The sequence below is a fragment of the Erythrolamprus reginae genome, chromosome 3 (assembly GCF_031021105.1).
Source record: "Erythrolamprus reginae isolate rEryReg1 chromosome 3, rEryReg1.hap1, whole genome shotgun sequence".
Classification (NCBI taxonomy): domain Eukaryota; kingdom Metazoa; phylum Chordata; class Lepidosauria; order Squamata; family Dipsadidae; genus Erythrolamprus; species Erythrolamprus reginae.
This window is the reverse complement of record NC_091952.1, coordinates 113,591,451-113,610,460: the sequence shown is the minus strand read 5'-3', so window position 1 is coordinate 113,610,460 and position 19,010 is coordinate 113,591,451. Positions and strand designations below refer to the sequence as shown.

General features: G+C 38.8%; 1 protein-coding gene across 4 annotated transcripts in view; it reads right to left on the bottom strand.

The window, feature by feature from the left end:
• Nucleotides 1–18,009, bottom strand: part of WDR47 (WD repeat domain 47) — a 41,412-nt gene extending 23,403 nt beyond the window's left edge. Inside the window, exons 1-4 of one of the 4 annotated variants that reach the window (XM_070746405.1) lie at nucleotides 17,556–18,009; nucleotides 6,171–6,336; nucleotides 1,836–1,919; nucleotides 493–577 (exon numbers count right to left, since the gene is read on the bottom strand). In XM_070746405.1, coding sequence (XP_070602506.1) covers nucleotides 493–577; nucleotides 1,836–1,919; nucleotides 6,171–6,328 — 327 coding nt within the window. In that variant the 5' untranslated portion in view covers nucleotides 6,329–6,336; nucleotides 17,556–18,009. The other 3 variants (XM_070746403.1, XM_070746404.1, XM_070746401.1) reach the window with 3 other exon arrangements.
• Between the last annotated feature and the right edge of the window lie 1,001 nt (nucleotides 18,010–19,010).

Genomic DNA, 19,010 nt, shown 5'->3' with positions numbered 1-19,010 from the left:
GTAACATTGCCATGTGATAAATAAACAAAATTGGAATAGCTTACATCCTGTGATACCTCTAACACTATCAAACATCCACATCTACCTATCCCAGGAAAGGACTCAATAAACAAAAATGCCAAATCCAGTCTGAATTCAGACTGTGTGATTAACCATAATAATAACAATACTCTGTCTTGTCAGTCAAATTTAAGGCATAAGAACCAAACTCATTGATAAATAAGAAATAGAAACATTTCCAATCTTATATATCATATTAAAATCATATCTCAAAAAACTCAGGAAAATAAAGGAATTTAACTAGAGGAAAAAAGATATCAGATTTCATGTTACTCAAGCTTTTCTGGAAATAATGTTTCAGAATAAGAGTCTCATGAATGAAAAGGCTCTAGTACAAATCACTGCCTGTCTTATTTCAGTACATGGAGATGTTTAAATAAGAATCTAAAAGAAGATATTATGAGAATGTTGTGTATAAGTATCAGAGCTTACGTGATGAGGCTCATCCTCTGCAGACATTGCATTATTTACACATAAGGCTTCTAAAAATTTCTGCTTCAATATAATGTAACGAAATCTGTAGAAAAAAATCGAAATGCAAATTAAGAAGGAACAGTAACATAATTTTTTATGAATTTTAATTAACATAAAAGCAGTTAGATTGTTATTAGTTCAACTGATAAGCAGTCAAAGAAAAATATACAACATCTGAATACATCAAATAAGTTCTACAATTAATTTTTAAGAAGTATGAACTGTGAGTGCAAGTGGATCTCAAAATAAAATAAATCCATTTATATGGGCATTCTTGCACCTATTCCTTTGATTATTTTTTTCTTTTCTACAGCAGTTCCAAATTTTGTTACACACAACAAAGAGTTTTTTAGAAAAAAAAGAAAAAGAAACCTATCAATACTTGCCAGCAGATGGTCTTATGATCCCAGGCAATTAGATATACTGTATACAATGATCCCTCGAGTTTCACGATCTCGATCTTCGCGAAACGCTATATCGCGATTTTTAAAAAAAGATTAATTTAAAAAAAAACACTTCTGCGTTTGGCTTCAGGACTCAGCTGGGAAGCGGCGCGGCTGTTTTAAAAGGTCGCAGCCGGCCTGGGGGGCTTCCCAGCACCCCCCCGAGCCCCCAACCTGGGTCTTCCCGGCCGCCCACGCAAAGGGGAAACCCCGGCTCCTCGCTGATGCCCGCCGCCCGCCCGCCCGCCAGCAAGAGGGGGAAGACCCAGGGAAGGTTCCTTTGGCCGCCCAGCAGCTGATCTGCTCGGTAGCGCAGCAGCAGCGAGGAGCCGAATCGGGTTTCCCCTTTGCGTGGGCGGCGGGGAACGCAAACTCCACCATCTACGCATGCGCAGCCTTAGAAAAAAAGGGCGCGCATGCACAGATGGTGTTTTTACTTCCGCAACCCTACATCCCGAAAAATCAATTATCGCGAGGGGTCTTGGAACGGAACCCTCGCGATAATAGAGGGATCACTGTAGTACTAAAAATAATTTTTGTCTTAAAAATAAAGTTAATCTCAGAAACAAAGTGTTCATCTTTTGAAACAGCTTGCAGGCTATTTTTTCAATCCGACCTGAACAAACAAAATTTGTCAGGGTTAGTTAAATATCACTGTATTTGTGATATTCTAGCATTAATCATATGAACAGGGTTGCAGTTATAGTATTTTGTAATGATAACGAAAATTCTCAGTGATTATTATTCATGCAATCTTCTTGGATCAGAATAGTTAATCTTTCTGTTTTTTAAAGTTTTTTTTTAATTTCTCAGTATAAACTATAGTTACAGGTATTACAAACATTAAAAACGGATTACCTTTTCTTGTCAAATTTATCCATGCACTCTAGAGGCTGGATGAACTGAAGAACCTCATCCCACTGGCCATCAAGAATCAACTGCCTTTAAATAAAAGAGGGGAAATGAACTAAGATTTAAGGATCAAACAAATCATTCCAGCAAATATAACAGTCAGCTTTCAGGATGCAATAGTCTGGAAACAGTTAATAAAATGATACGCTCATCTTTGAGACATCTACAGACTGGTCCAAGAATATATCGTAGATATTTTTGTTCTTTCAATACTTAACAAATTTGTCTAAAATACTTTTGTATCAATACATTTTGAAATTTTTAATTTAAAAAAAATATTTTTATTGAATTTTTCCACATTAAAATGCAAAATGTAAGTTCACTAATTCAGCTTGGCACTATCAGAATTTCTTTCTTAATTCTTCATTTTCCATCTTAAAGGTGATTGTTTTAAACTTAAACATTCTTACATCTATTTACTTCTTTATATATGTTATATATTTTACTTTTCCGTTCAAACCAATCATATCATCTATCCCATATTTTATAAGTTTCCTTTCTCTCTCTCTCAATTCTATCATTAGTTTGTTCATCTCTGCGTATTCTAGCACCTTTTTTTATAATCATGGCATTCTTCCAATATTGAGCGAATATAATTCTCACTGGTAATTATGTGTTGAATAATATGTTTTTTCTAATGTTTTATTTTATTATTCTCAATAAAAACAATTCTGGCCTCGTCTTAATTTGTGGTTCTGATTTCTTTAATCCATTTTTAAAATTTCCCCCCAATATTTCTTTGCCTGGAACCTGGGGAGGGCGAAAAATGGGCCTACCAGGCCCACTGGAAGTCAGAAAACGGGGGAATGAGGGGGCATGTGCATATGTGCATATGTGCAGTGGGACAGGGCACAAGGGGCATTAAATTATGGGTGTGGGCACACATGTGCAATAGTGCGGTGTGCCCACTTTCGGCACCCAAGGAAAAAAATGTTCGCTTTCACTGGTATAATGTACAGTGGTACCTCTACTTAAGAACTTAATTCGGTCCATGACCAGGTTCTTAAGTAGAAACGTTCTTAAGTAGAAGCAATTTTTCCCATAGGAATCAATGTAAAAGCAAATAACGCATGCAAACCCATTAGGAAAGAAATAAAAGCTCGAGATTTGAGTGGGTGGAGGAGCAGGAAGAAGAGAAGGACAGTCGCTGCCAAAGGAAGAAGGTGAGGTGAGTGCCCCCTTTTGCCTTTCCGCACCCAGACACTCCAGGTGGCAACCTCACACCGGGTGTATGGAAGGCAATGCGGGGGAGTCATCACAGCGAAGTGGTTTATTCCCTCTCCAAGTGCCCAAAGAAAGGAAAACACTCTGTTCGCTCTGGGCTGCCAAAGCCTCCTTAAATGCCGCTGAAAGGCTCCTCAGGCAGCCCAGAAAAGCCTGAGATGGCCGGGATTAAAGGGGGAATGGCAGGAAACTGGCTGGGCCTTTGTACAGCTCTCAAATTCCCTGGGAAATTTTTCCGGGCTCAGGTTCTTAAATAGAAAATGGTTCTTAAGTAGAGGCAAAAAAAATCTTGAGCACCTGGTTCTTATCTAGAAAAGTTCTTAAGTAGAGGTGTTCTTAAGTAGAGGTACCACTATACAGTAGAACCTCGACATACGAGCTGCTCTATATACGAGCATTTCGAGATGCGAGCTAGGAGGGGAGAGATATTTTTGTTCCACTTACGAGCCCAAATTCAGGATACGAGCGCTCACCGCCTGTCCCTGTCAGCGGAGCCTTTCGGGCTGGTTACTTCAGCAGCACAAAGCTTGTCTTCTCCGGGATTTACCCCGAAAAAAGAGATGGGTTGTTGAACGTTCAAGGAGCAAAATTAACTGCCCTCACCCTGCCTCGAGCCTCATCTCAAAGAAGGCAAAAGTGCGCGCGCGGCGCCTCCAACGAGCCTCAGAGGATTCGGGGCAGCTGCTGCCGTTACATCAAGTCCTCCACCGCCCTGTGTGCGTCCCTCGGCCGGGGCCCAACCCGAGCGGGAGTTTCGCGCCTCGACCCTGCGCGGAAGAGGGGACCGAAGGCAGCAGGATGGCAGCTGCCGCCACAGCCGCCGCCAAGCCCGCCGAATTAATGGGCATCTGCTCGAGCTACCAGGCGGTGGAGGAAGGCGTCTCCCCCGTGGAGGAGGAGAAAGCCAAAAAGTCGTTCCTGCAGTCCTTCGAGTGCCTCCGCCGCAGCACCCAGAACCTCAGCTTACAGAAGGAGAAGAAGGAGAAGAAGCTGAGCAGCTGCAGCCGCCTGAGGAACAGCCTGGACTCCTCCGACTCCGACTCGGCCCTCTGAAGAGGCGGGAGCAGCGCCCTGGCTGGGTTCGGGCGCGCCTCACCCGCCGCGGGAGGGGAAGAAGCGGATCTGCCGTCTGGACTGTGTACGCGCTTACACAGTCCAGACGGCAGATCCGCTTCTTCCCCTCCCGCGGCGGGTGAGGCGCGCCCGAACCCAGCCGGGGCACAGCTCCCGCCTCTTCAGAGACACCTTCCTCCACCGCCTGGTAGCTCGAGCAGATGCCCATTAATTCGGCGGGCTTGGCGGCGGCTGTGGCGGCGGCTGCCATCCTGCTGCCTTCGGTCCCCTCTTCCGCGCAGGGTCGAGGCGCGAAACTCCCGCTCGGGTTGGGCCCCGGCCGAGGGACACACACAGGGCGGTGGAGGACTTGATGTAACGGCAGCAGCTGTCCCGAATCCTCCGAGGCTCGTTGCCTTCTTTGAGATGAGGCTCGAGGCAGGGTGAGGGCAGTTAATTTTGCTCCTTGAACGTTCAACAACCCATCTCTTTTTTCGGGGTAAATCCCGGAGAAGACAAGCTTTGTGCTGCTGAAGTAACCAGCCCGAAAGGCTCCATTCCATTCAAAAGTCCGGGACGCACGCATTAATCGCTTTTCCATTGATTCCTATGGGAAACAATGTTTCGACATACGAGCTTTTCAACTTACGAGCCTCCTTCCGGCACCAATTAAATTCGTAAGTCGAGGTTCTACTGTATTAAAATTTCTCAACAGTGCATATCATTGTATATATACATACAGCCACCAGAGGTACTTACAATTATAATTAAAAGATTTAAGATAATGACTAATTGCAAAATAGCTTATATGATATCCCTTAATTTTCAAATTCAGCTTAAACATGTGACATATATATATATATATATATATATATATATATATATATATATAATTAAAATTATCTTTATTTTTTTTCAAACCTAAAAGAGATGTCCAAAAATAACTAAGAATGCAAGAAATCTGCATTTTAATAATGCAGGGAAATCTGTTATAAAGTGCTGATAGCAGGAAAGGAAATTACTTTAAATATTGCTATTTTTAGACAATTAAATCTTCCCTCTTGTAACATATAATTAGTACAAGATAATGATACACTTGTACACTTGCACACATTATGTATCAAAAGATAAAATTTAATCTAATTATATCTTATATTTTATAAAAAATTGTTCAAACCAAATTTGAGTTATTATATTTTAACTGCTTGTAGATCTTGTAACCTTTTTGCACTGAAGCCCATAATGTAACTCTGAAAAGAATTTGGTCTTGTAGATGGGGATTTATAGCAAAGTATTTTATTCCCTTTTATGTGGCGTGTGAAATACTTCGCATCAGCTCTATTCCAAAAGGTATCTGAAGCAGCCCCCTGAAGGAAGCTAACCTGTTAGCATTACTTTACACATACCAACTTCCATTGCTTACTTCAGCCACCAGAGGTACTTACAATTATAATTAAAAGATTTAAGATAATGACTAATTGCAAAATAGGTTATATGATATCATACAAGCCCTATAGTTCTCCATTGAATTTTTAATGGAGAAAGATTTATATAGCAACCAACCAACCATATATTTTATTATTTACTCATTCATTTATATCCCGCTTTTATTATTTTCACAAACATATATTGTAGTATATATATAATACATACTGAAAATGGAAGGTAAAATTATTTTCATTCTTTTTTGCAGAAAGTGAGACAATTTTTATTCTTAAAAACAGAAATAATTTAGGGCAGTGCTCTAAGAAAATGACATTTTTTTGTCCTCTACTATTGATAAGCTCAGTGAAGAACACCAACAAACACCAGTGTTCCTTGTCAGTTCTCTGTATATGTTTCCACAGCTGTGAAGAGGATTGTAAAAAATAGTTTATGGACACTGGAGAGTAGAAACAGGATCATGTGGAAATGCCCTTGGTCTGACAAGGATTAACGCATCTTAATTAAAAAATTATTCACTTTATTTTGCAGCATATTTAATAATGTGATAATAATTTGTACCTTAAGAAAAGCATATCATCTGAGAATAGTCCATTTATTACACCACTTTCTTTCTCTAGAGCCAACATACTGATATGAAGCTTTCTTGAATTCAAGAAATCTAATATTAGTTTGACTATTTCAGCTTCTTTTACGTTCACTGTCTCTTCAGCTGTCATTGTGTAGGCTGAAAAGCAAAGAAAAATACAAATCAAATCAGATCCAACCTAGGAAATTTCCATCTGGCATTATCTTTTATTTAAACAAGCACAAAAACCTTAAATTAAAATTGCTGCCATTCACAATGCATTAATATCATTTATACAGATATTCACATTTGATATCTTTGCTGAGAGCAATGCTAACATACCTAGCTATGTTTCAATTTACAAGGATTCAGGAGCACAAACAAGATTAAACACCATTTAAGAAATCTACAGAATATCTAGACATTAATAAAACAGAAATTCTACCTGATATTATAGCTAACGGTACACACATATATAGATTTTAATGCATATACAATTCTTAAATATATATAATTATTAACATGACAGAAGAAGACACATTTATTACAAATGAATGTACTACATGTGTTCTATTAAATCTGTCTTTTCAATTTGAAGAAAAATGTCATTTATTTAATGCAATTCAATATTTTTGCCTCGTTTATATTCTATTGCAAGCTTAAGAGATTTTGGGAATATGATATCAGTGGGGATAAAGTAGAAGAAATAACCATTGGTTGGCAAGGTTGAAGTAACTGGAGTAAGAGGAAGATACTGGATGAAATGAATTGACTAGATCAAAGAGATTAATGGAATATCCTTGAAAGGAATATGAATTATTAACAGAAGCAGGCTCAATAGTATTTGCCCTTGCAATCCTCAGGGACCGTTCCCAACTCTATGGTCCATAACTGGCTAACTGCCTGGGGCCAGGGAAAAAATGTTAATAAAAATGCTGTTTTTAAACACTGAAGAAATAGGAAATGTTTTAAACAATGCCAACTGTGGAAAGCCTTAACTAAAATCTGCAATTCAATTAGTATGTTTTAGAAATGAACATTCATATATTTGTTCCTTTCTTGGCTGATATAAATAAAATAAAATGAAGATGATGGGTTTTTTGTTTTTCTTTTGGAAAACTGCAAAAGTGATATTTGAACACTGTTGACAAAGTGTTTTAATTGGTTTTCTTAAAACACCTGCATTTTTTTCCAGGATCCCATTTTGCAAAATTGTTGTCTGAACATATATATACATGAAAAGACAGCTAGATCAAATTTTAAAGAAGCTATACCCAATTTGCAAAACATACAGCACTTGTAATACTTTCAGCGGAGGTGTTTATTTATATTAGTGCTCTTTACACAGCTCCTATTTTGGCACATTGTACAGCCCTATTATTTAGTAGCTTACCTATTATATCCCATTGTATATACTGCATTCTTTTGAATGTGTTATATATTAGTTTTGCTGCATTTCAAATCTTGCCAAATGTGTGTTGACTTTGAATGAAATAAAATATAAAACACTTTCTTTTGCAGTTAATAAATTTGATTTGCATTCATATTTTAAGGCATAGAAGATTAGAATAAATAGAAATGTTTATACTTAGAAATTTATTTTATACTCTTGCTGGTAAAAGAAAAAGGGAAATGCAGCTGGCTTAGAGGTGTTACTTAAAGAAAATTTAGTATATATTATTGTGCATGACAAAACACAGAGTCTGAACAAATAAGATGTTTTCCTCTGTTGAAAATAGATGCTTGGTTTTTTTTTCATACTTATTTCAATTCCCACTTAGCACTTTATGTTGTACATTTATGTTGTAGGAAGGCCACCCCTTCCCAATTAAAACATTATTTATTCTTAATATTAAAAAGAGGCAAGATAGAATATTTCCCCTAAAGGAGAAGAGTAGAAAAATCTTAAGGAAGGCAGAAAAGAGCCCCCATCTTCTTGCTATAGAAAAACAGCTGCAAGCAGAGGCTTGAAGAGGAATGGAGATTTTGTATCCATTCAGAAAGACCAGGCCAATTTATTTCTAAGCAAAGAGACTCCAAATAAGCAACATAATTAGTCAAGTCAAACCTGAAAAGATTAGCCCACACAAACACCTGGGATATATTTCCCCTTCTATCTGTAGAGCCAGCCAGGAGCCCTATATTTATTAATTAATTATTATTTATTAATTAGATTTCTATGCTGTTCTTCTCCGCAGACTCAGGGTGGCTCAAAACAAAAGTAAATACAAAAAACATATAAGAAATCTAACTTAAAATATACTCTAAAACCCCAACTCTTAAAATCAGTCATCCACATTTCATCCCATCATACATTCTACATTCAGTCATCGGGCAGGGTTAGATGTTAAAACTCAATGGCCCCAAGCCTGTCAGCAAAGGTACCTTGTGGAAGGCTGGGAGGGTGGGGGCAGTGCGGATCTCTGGGGTGAGTTGATTCCAGAGGGCTGTGGCCACCACAGAGAAGGCTCTTCCCCTTGGCCCCGCCAGATGATATTGTCTGGCTGATGGGATCTGGAGCAGGCCAACTCTGTGAGCCCTAACTGTCCACTGGGATACATGAAGCAGAAGATGGCCCCATAAGCAGTAATGAGCGCCAAAATTTTTACTGCCACACTGTGGGTGTGGTTTATTTTGTGGGTGTGGATTAATAGTCATGTGACTGGATAGGAGTGGCTTGCCAGCCATGTGATCAGGTGGGAGTGGCTTGAATGATCATCATTGTTCAAGTGAACAGTTAAGTCCTCGATGTACAACCTTACCAGTGTCGCTCAATGGGGTGACAATTTGCTTAGTGTTTCCCACGCTCTCCTTCCTGGGTCACTCCCCCCCCCACCTGAAGCTGGGTATCTGGGTGCTGCCAGAAGCATAAATGCTGCCAGCGCCACTTCCACCCATGCCTTCTGCTTGCACCTTAGGCGGGAAGTGGCCGCGTGAGGCTGGAGGGGAGCTGGACAGGTGAGAGGGAAGCTCTTGCAAAGCCAGGAAGGAGAAAAGAGGAAAAAAGCAAGGAGTGCAGATGCAGAAGCAGCAGCAGCAGGGGGAAAAAGGTGAGCCGAGCCAAGACCAGTAATCCAGGAAGTGACAGCTGCTGATGAGCTGGAGATGCGCACACATCTTCATTTCTGCCAGTGGAACTGCGTTCCACCCCGTCCTGCCTGCTGCCCACCCCTGCCCGTAAGTAATCTTATTCGATTACCCCACAGGAATCTGGCAACAGCATTTAAAATATTAAAGGACATATTCTTACATAGGAACAGGCGTCTCAATCACAAAGCCCCAAAGAATGTATTAAAAAAATCTACTCTCAACTCCATTTTGTTACCCACCGAAGAAACATGATGCTGTCACTAGTTTCTGGCTACCAAATAAATAGAGACTTCTTTTCCTGCAGCTTGCCTCCATTTTATTTCCAATGTCTCTCTCCTGACTTGGAACTGGACCGGACTTTTCTTCCAACAATGTGATCCTTGGAAATATTCCTATCTAAAATGGGAATTTCAGAGGAACAAACTGACAATCTTTTACCATTCAATACTATGAGATCTTTAAATAGAGCTTCTTAGATTACTTCTATCTCTCCATCCTACTACATCCTTGTACCCATGAACACTGACAGATCCAAAATTTAATCTGGTTTTTTGGTAGCTAAATAATAATTATAAAGGAAATCTGATATGTTTAAATAATCAGGGAGTTCTTAAAACAAAAATATTACAGATATGAAATATGTGAAATGTGACAAATTAACTGAATTTTAAGGTGAAGAGATGCAATCAACACACACCTTATTTTATTAAATATGCATACATGCTTTGGGGCAGAAAGCAGCACAGTACACAGGGAATAACCTATACTATTGTTACACTTAATAACAATTTTAGCAGTAGTGCCAAAAGATACAAAAAGGAAAAAAAAGCTATACTTTTCTTAAATGGAATAGCAATATGGCAATTACCTCATCTATAAAACAATTGTCATTAAAGATGAAGGAAATATGTGTTGTCATGTACCTAGTCTGATTTTAATCAATTCATTGATAACTAGTTAAAACAGTTTTCATATAAAGTATGTAATTGCCACTATTTCACAAGTCAGTAAATTAATTCCATTTGGCAGTGGGTTCCAGCCATATGCATGAAGAACATTTTACATTTTCCCTATTATTAGGCGATATTAGGTATGTGGTAAAATTCAGAACATCCATAAAGTTAGAAACTATGGAAGACTGGTTTCTATTAGAAGTACAGTAAGTTTCAGCTTTTTGCTCAATTCAATAATTCACTGCTAAAAAGAGAGATTAAAGAATTATACACAACTGTGGATTAGAATTCAAGATGCAAAAATTATAGTTACAATGACAAAACTTGTATGAGTCACAACAATTACCTGACATAAGTAGCTTGTACTATGGAGATTATATGACAATATTCCTTCCACAAATATTTAAAAGTCAGCCAACTCAAATGTTATAAGATTACTTTAATAATATTTCCCAAACAACAAAAATATTTGCAGAATATCATTAATACAATAAATATAACATCGTATTCCTTGGGAACCTGTAACCATCTGGTAATTTAATGATCAAGGTATCTCTTCTGCCAGGTAATTGGTCCTGTTTACACTTTGAAGAAACACAGGTATTTCGTATGCAAAACTTTTGACATGCATTCTGTGCTTAGGAACTCATATTACCATGTAATAAATAAAGGATTTTAATTTATTTAGAGGCTCCTTAGTGTACTTTCAACATGATTTTCCTTTTAGAATTAATAGCAGATGTTAAAGTGTTTTAACTGTTATTTTTATGGAATAATTAAATATTTACATAATCAAATGTTTACTATGGAAGCAGGAAATTTCTATTCAGGTACTTAAATTATTTGGACTGTGTTTTTTTAATATTCCTTTTTCTTCTTTTGTTTTGTTGCTATCTGTGCTTTTTAATCTATTTTTAATAGCTATCTTATCTGCTGGGGAACTCTATTGCTAGGTGGATTAAATAGACATACAATATAATATGAGCCAATATTTGTCTTTTACTCTTTTTATATAATCAGGATTAAATAAGAATAAAGAGCCATCTAAATATTATGACTTGATCTAAATTTTTGAAACAGCTTTCTGACATAGATCACTTACTAGATTAGTAGCTTCTAAATATGATGTGCATAAAATGTAAATTTGATTCAGATTGCATATATATTACTCAATATACAATAAACTTTAATGCAGATCAAGTTATCATGTTTGGTATACTGGACACTGCCCTCCTTATCATGGAATGCTATTGTCTTCGTTTTTTTAATTATATAACACAATTATAGGAAGATTCCATCTGCTCGGTTTATAGAAAGTATTTGGTAATATACTTAGATCTTTAATTGAAATGAAAGGGAAATAGAAATATTTTAGTTTAGCTTATATGCACCTTAATAAAATTACCAAAGGAAGACAAAGGATATTGGTATATTGAAGACACTATAGAAATAGTTATAAATTACTAAAGAAAAATAGGTATTTTGTATTTTTTGCTGTCCTCAACTAGCTGGACCAAGAAGAAAAATCCTACACAATCTTAAGTATGTTTCCCATACTAGTTGGACTAACAGGAGTGTATAAAACAGTTGCATTCTTTATAAATAGAACATTTGTTCTTCACTATTGAGTATCCCCTAATATAAGGTAATATTAGGGTTGATCATTTTAACAATTTAGGCATATGGAACAAGTATAGACAGGACAATACAAAAAACTTTTTCAGGTGTTTGGATTACTCAAGAAAGGTTATAGAAACGCTCACACTGTCACTGTTTTTATTCCACAAATCCTCTGTCTGAAGACAAACTATGACTATATTCATTTCTGCTAAAGTGAACAGTTGGGAACAAGGAATAAAAAGTTACTCCCCCAGCCCAACTGCCCTAGTTAGGCAGGTTGTGCCACAATAAAACTCCTTCATTCCTAATACACAGACAAAAAGTAAGGGGAAAGAAGCCTGGCACTTTGTAACAGCTTCAGGAGAGAAAATAGACAACAACTGTACTCAGCTTTACTTCAACTCTTTTGTCTGGACTACAGGGAAGCAGCTATAAAATCCTCAGATTATAATTGCACTTAAAGGAACTGAAGCTCAGAAACCTGAAGGAAGGCTGAAGCAAGTTTTCCTTCTACAGTATTGTGAAAGAGGAGACACAAAATCCTAAAGTATCAGTTTGTAGCTGTTCCACATATACTACAGTTGAGTCAGAAATACAGCTATCCAAAAGCAAAGATACCATGGAAACACCAATATGCTTTCAAAGTCCCATAGAACACTTATGTAGAAATGAAGAAGAAAAAACTGCTATGATTTAAAAATGATAGAAAATATTTGTAGCTCGGATGGTAGAAGTTGGTAGTAGTTTTTTCTCTGAGCTTGCTGTTTAGCTTTCAAATATGGTGAATTCAACCAATGGATCTGTCAACAAACATGTCAATTTGGAATGAGCCTACAAACTCATAAGGAGCCATATAAATCGAGCAATTCACCGATAGGACCAACCACCTCTTCACTGGGTGACCTTCACATACAATCACCACCTAGTTGCAGGACAGGTGACATGGCCTGACCAGCTAGTCACACAACCTACATGACACTTGAGATCAATAAAAGTGGTGAAGAACTGAAAAATGTCCCACTGAGGATGTCACCTAGCCTGGTGACAAAACGTTGAGAAAGTATATAGCAAGCTCAGAGAACAAATCACCAAAAACAAATGATCACTTTGCATCCTTGCTCCATTTAAATAAATCCTGTTAAATGCACCATAATAAGAACAACACAAAACTAATGATCCAACTGTTTACAATATTCCTCCTTCCTTCCAAGTGGCTTCTAAAGAATCTGGAAATTGCTCCATTAATTTAAAAAATATTTGTACAGAAAGTAAATACAACTTCCCTTGGACAATATATACAAAAAAAAAATCTGTTAGTTAACTGTAGACTAGACGGTAAAGAAGATGACCCTGATTGAGATATACAGATTCTGTTGCCAAGGCAACAAGGCTAAAGCAGTTTTAAGCCCACAGTATCCATATAACATTCAGAAGTAGCTCAGGTAGATAGACTTGAAAGCGTCTATCTTTTCAATGTCAATGAAAATAGTTTTAAACATTCTGTGGAGTTGATTTCAAGGTATGGTCTTTGTAAGTGGGGCTGATATCAATAGGGGCTCTGAAGAACCAGAATCTAAATTCATTTTCACTTTATTTTGCCTTATTAATGTGTGACAGCACCTATTCATGGAGCTTCAATGGAGCTCCACAGCTGACTCTACATAACCCAATAGTTCAAAGAAGGCAGACACAATTAGATTTAGAGTTATTTAGATTTACTTCTCCTTTCTGTCTTGAAAGATCCTAGCATCTAACTAAACAGAGGAATGAAATCTTACTAACAATGGTTCAGATAATAATATTATAATTGCTAGGATCTTGTAGTCAATCTATGATTAAGTATATAACTTCTACAATCTTTTTCAGCTTTGTAGATAATCTTTTATTCAGTCACCATGTAAATCCTTGAACAAAAAATGTTTTTTTCAGCTTTATTGCTTGCCAAGATGTTAAAATTATGTATTTCCCCCTTTACTCTCTAATCCTTTTGTTTTGTGTATTCATCTCTTTTGCCTTCTGTCTTTTATAATATTGTCCGAATGTTGGGTTTATCTTACTTCTGATTTTAAAAACTAAAGAGCAGGACAAAAATGCTACTAATAAATAAAAAGAAACTTGGTTTTGGAATGTAACTGTTGGTATTTAAAGCAAAAAAATAAGATAAGGGCAATAATAGCAATACATGTAATATTTTTAATTCAGAGCAACAACCTATTATATAGAAAAAGCAAGATTCAACACATTTTCTTTAGCTTTTTACCAGACATCAAATATTATCCAATTCTGTTTAGTTTTCAGAGTTATTATTCTGAGATAAACAGGCCTTATCCTTTCGTATAGTTTATTTCCATCATTTGTTGGAACAGAAAGAATAATGAAAGAAAGGAAGCATATAAGTTATTACAGTATTTCTAGAACTTGTTCCAATTCCTTTATCAGCATTGGACATGGGAAATATCTACATTGCTCAAAAAAATAAAGGGCACACTCAAACAACACAATATAACTCCAAGTAAATCAAACTTCTGTGAAATCAAACTGTCCACTTAGGAAGCAACACTGATTGACAATCAATTTCGCATGCTGTTGTGCACATTCAACTTTGTACAGAACAAAGTATTCAATGATAATATTTCATTCATTCAGATATAGGATGTGTTCTTTGAATGTTCCGTTTATTTTTTTGAGCAGTATATATTTTCCTCCATGAAATAAAGTAATATTTTGCTTTTGCACACTCCTGCACATGTCCTGATAATTACAGACTGGAAATGCCTCAGGAACCATATTTAACTCACCATTGATCCACCCAGCAATCAGTCTGAACTCATTCTTTTTGCTTCAAATTTCAAATAGGGTTGCAGTATAATATAATGTCATATCATAAAGAAGTATAGTTAGGGGCATGACCTATTCTTATCCTATCAGCTACCTAATCCACTGCAAGTGTACACTCCCCTCTGTTCTCTGGGTACTTTAGCAGTGAGAGTGTCATACTTTTTCGCAGTGCCAAATATTCTTTTGCCAAACTGTAGATGGCAAGGGAAGGGGAGGGTCTTCTGGTGTCAGTTCCCCCAGGAAAAAAGCCTGATTATTGGAAAAAAAATATGTTTCACTGTTTTCTTCCAACAAATTGCTCTTTAGTGTTACAATAAATTTGCTCCTTTACAGATTGGACACTGCAATGTCTACTCAATGGAGAATATTTTCATAATCATTCAGTGGACTTTTAAAAGAATCACCCCGATAATTTTGATTCTGCTGTGCCTACTCAACAGTAGGGATGGACTACTATAGCATCACCTACTTCACTTTGTCTCAGAGACAACCTTGGGAATTTTTAAAAAGAGAAACTTTAAGACTAGTGCTTTATTGTGAACTACGGTACTTCTGTACAACAGGTTCAACAAAGGGAAGGAAATGATAGATAAGATGAAACAACTTCATAGCTGGCTTAGAGACAGAAGTGGCAAAACTGGCACTAAGCTGCAAGTGATTTAACGGAACAAGCATTTATTAAGCATAATAGGATAATAATGAAACATGGAGTAAAGGGTCATGCTCAGCAAAATCCAACAGAGTCTGAAAGGAAACAACAAGCTTGAGTTAGGATAAGGAAGGCATATCAATAGGGACATGTGACAAGGGGATGCAAGAAACATGGAGGCCAAGAGTGATTTAGATTGCAGGGGGAATGGGAGAAGCAAAAGCTATTTATTATAGTATATGTTTGGGAAAGATGCTCCTGAAAGAATATAAGAATAGAAGTAGCAACACAGTGTCATGGGTGCATCTTTACTGTATTTCTGGAGTGAGGGTGATAGAGACTGCTGGAAGTAATCTCAAACAAGATAAATCAATAGGATTTTTTTGTGTATAAGTGAAGTGTTTCATGACAGGGCATGACTGCTATGATAGCAGTTTTATGAATGTTCAATTCCTGCAATTGCATTCTGAAGCTTTTAATACTTTTTCAAAATGCCTTCTGGGCCTATGGGCCCCAAAAGGGTTGGAGGCTCCTGAATATTTAAAGTACAACAGATGGACAGAACAGGAACCAGTATAAGGTGATATATTATTTATCTGCAACAATTAGTAGACATAGAAGAAGGGGGAAAATAAATTATAAGCACATCATCTTTTGTTTATATGCATTTATTGTGTGTGTGTGTGTATACTGTAGTGCTAAAGTAAACAGACTCATAACCACTAGCATTTAGTTCTCTATAATTCTAAATATACCAGTGGGACATTATATTCCTTAAGGGCTATGGCACAATTTTATATTCATAGCATCCTTAAGATTTTCAATCAGTTTGAATGAACAAAGAACAAAGTATTTCATTAATTCAACAAGTTATCATAGTCACTACAATATTTCCAAATATCTGTTCATAGGCTGTCGAGTTCAACACTTTCACATGCTGATTTTTATTTGTATACAAATACCACATGCCAATAAACACACCTAAATTGAGCATTCTCATTAATACATCTCTATTATTTTTTTTACTGCAGCTCTATCATGCAGACAAAGGATTGTTGGAAGTATGTGATGGATTCAACTGCCCAAATCTCTTAAAGTGATCTTGAACTCCTGCTACAATACTACAGATTGGAATAATTGCCTTGAAATGACAGGATGCTAATTTTTGCCCTAAAACTGCAGGCATATAATTCTTAATACTCACAAGAAACAAAGCCTACAATAGCCGCCATAGATTGCTTTCTTAGAAAAATCAAGATTGAAAACTTGAGAAACATCCCCTGTCCTTATGTTTCTTTCTTACTAGTATATAAACATTGTTATATTTTTGTTTACTACCAATAAGTACTTGACAAAATAAATATTTTAAAAAACAAAAACAAAGCAGAGCTCAGTGGGAAAAAAACACTGCATCTTTCTCTCCCTTTTCAGTGATAAGATTTCTTGATAAATGTATATTTTTCTTGTATGTTCACTGAAAGCATATGCACCAAAGACAAATTCCTTGTGTATCCAATGACACTTGGCCAATAAAGAATTCTAATTCTATTTATAGCCAGCGTTTCTGTTAAAAAAAACAAAAAACAAAACAAAAACCAGAACCCTTTCTATCCAGCCTTGCAAGGATCAGCACCGAAGTAGTAATCTAACCGTAGGGAAGAGCCAAACAGCAGCAGGTGCTGTTAAAACCCAGGGAGGTTTTATTTATTTATTTTGCTCCCGGGTGGATGCTGCAATAACAAAAGACTGTAAAAAAGAGGCGCGCAAGGTGAGAGAAGAACTAGGTCTCAAATGCGCAACCAACGTCGGTCACAAGCTGGCACACAGACACACACACACAGACAAACACACCCCTTCTGACCTGGAAGGCAGGGGACGATGCGAGAAGGCATGCAAGGTCACTCGCTGGCGGGAGGGGAGAGTCCCTTTCGCCCCGTTCAGCATCCACGCAGCCTCAGCGAGGCTGCCTTTCTCCTCCTCGCCGGGTTGCTTCTTCCACCGGCGCCAGTCCCTTTTCCCACCCGCTCCTACAAGGTCTCTAACCAGCCCCGACACCCGGTCCTCGGAGGCCTCCCTCAGGCCTTCTGCATCCCCCTAACTCCTCCTTGCAGGGCTTTCCCAAACCGTCTTCCTTCAGCGTCGCCGCCTCAGCCAAGCCCTGCCGGCGGCCAGCCAAGAGACCCGCCGGCTCCCGGGGGAATCGCCCGACACCAAAGCGAGAGACTCACCTAAAGGGCGGGCCTTATCCCGAGCCGCCGACTCTGAGGGGGGGAAAAAATTGGGGTGAGGGAGGGAGACGCACAAAATGGCGGCAGGAGCTTCCCAGGGGTGTGGGAGAGGAAGAGGAGGAGGAGGAAGAGCTCGTCCCAGGCTTGCGGCCACCGGGCGCCCACAAACGCGGGCCCGCGCCGGCGAGTTTCCTCTGCTCGCTTCTTAAAGACCCGAGAGGCGGCGGGCCGGCTTCTATGGTTGTCAAGCGGCTTCGCCAATCACTGCCTCGGAAAAGCGGCTCGGCGGGGCCCCGGCGGCGAGGCTTGGGCGGGGTGACAGCGCAGCCGCCTGAATGGGGAAAGCGACGAAAGAGGCGGCGATGGCGGGCGGTGGCTGCATAGAGGAGCTCCGAGGAGCGACGCTTCCCAGGCGTCGGTGGTGGCTGGACCGGAGCCCAAGTCTAGGCGGAACAGTGGATGAGGAGGCGGCGGCAGGGATTGGGTTGGGAGAGGCAGGCGGGACGCGGCATCATGGGAACGGTTTAGACTTATATACCGCTTTCCAGCCCTCTCTAAGCCGTTTACAAAAAGTAAGCATATCGCCCCCAACAATCTGGGTCCTCATTTTATCGACCTTGGAAGGATGGAAGGCTGAGTCAACTTTGAGCCTACTGAGATTCGATCTGCCAAACTGCTGTCAGCAGAAGTAGCTTGCAGTATTGTGCTCTAACACTGCGCCAATAAAAGAAAAGTCGCCCCTTTCTTTTATCCCTTCGACTTTATTCCTTACCACAAATCTATTTCCGCTCCCTTCCCCCCCCCCCCCCAAAAAAAAGGTGCGGACGAGATCTGGCCAGCTGGAACGTGTTGCTTGCGATGGCTTCCCCACTGCAGAAATATTGGTTAATTTAGGGCAAAATTGGCTCTTCTATGACTTGTGGACTTCAACTCCCAGAATTCGTGAGACAATCATGCTAGCTCAGGAATTCTGGGAGTTGAAGTCCACATGTCATAGAAGAGCCAACTTTGCCTCCCCCTGATTTGGGGCACTTCTTAGCCTTTCTCCAAAGGACTCTAGGGGAAGCTTGTGTGGAGGGGAGTGGCAATAGCACTTATATAACCGGTCACAGTGCTTTCCAGCCCTCTCTAAGCAGTTTACACAATCAGCCTATTGCCCCCAACCATCTGGGTCCTCATGAGACAATGAAAGAAATATCTGTGAGTTAAAAAACCAAAATGAATGACGTGCCACCAGAGTGAAATCTAGGCAATATATCGCCATGCATAAAAGAGCTCTTCTGCCATAAAGGAGAGAGGGTTTAAAAAAAAAAGTAGAGTCTGTTATGTCCTGAGAAGCTGGGAAGTTTTCTCTCTAGTCCGACCAGGTAAAAGCAGGTAAAATCTGATTGGCTTCTGAGTTAAAAGGCTCCTTATTTAAACTCCTGCCTATAGCAGGGCCTTGCTGATGTTTGC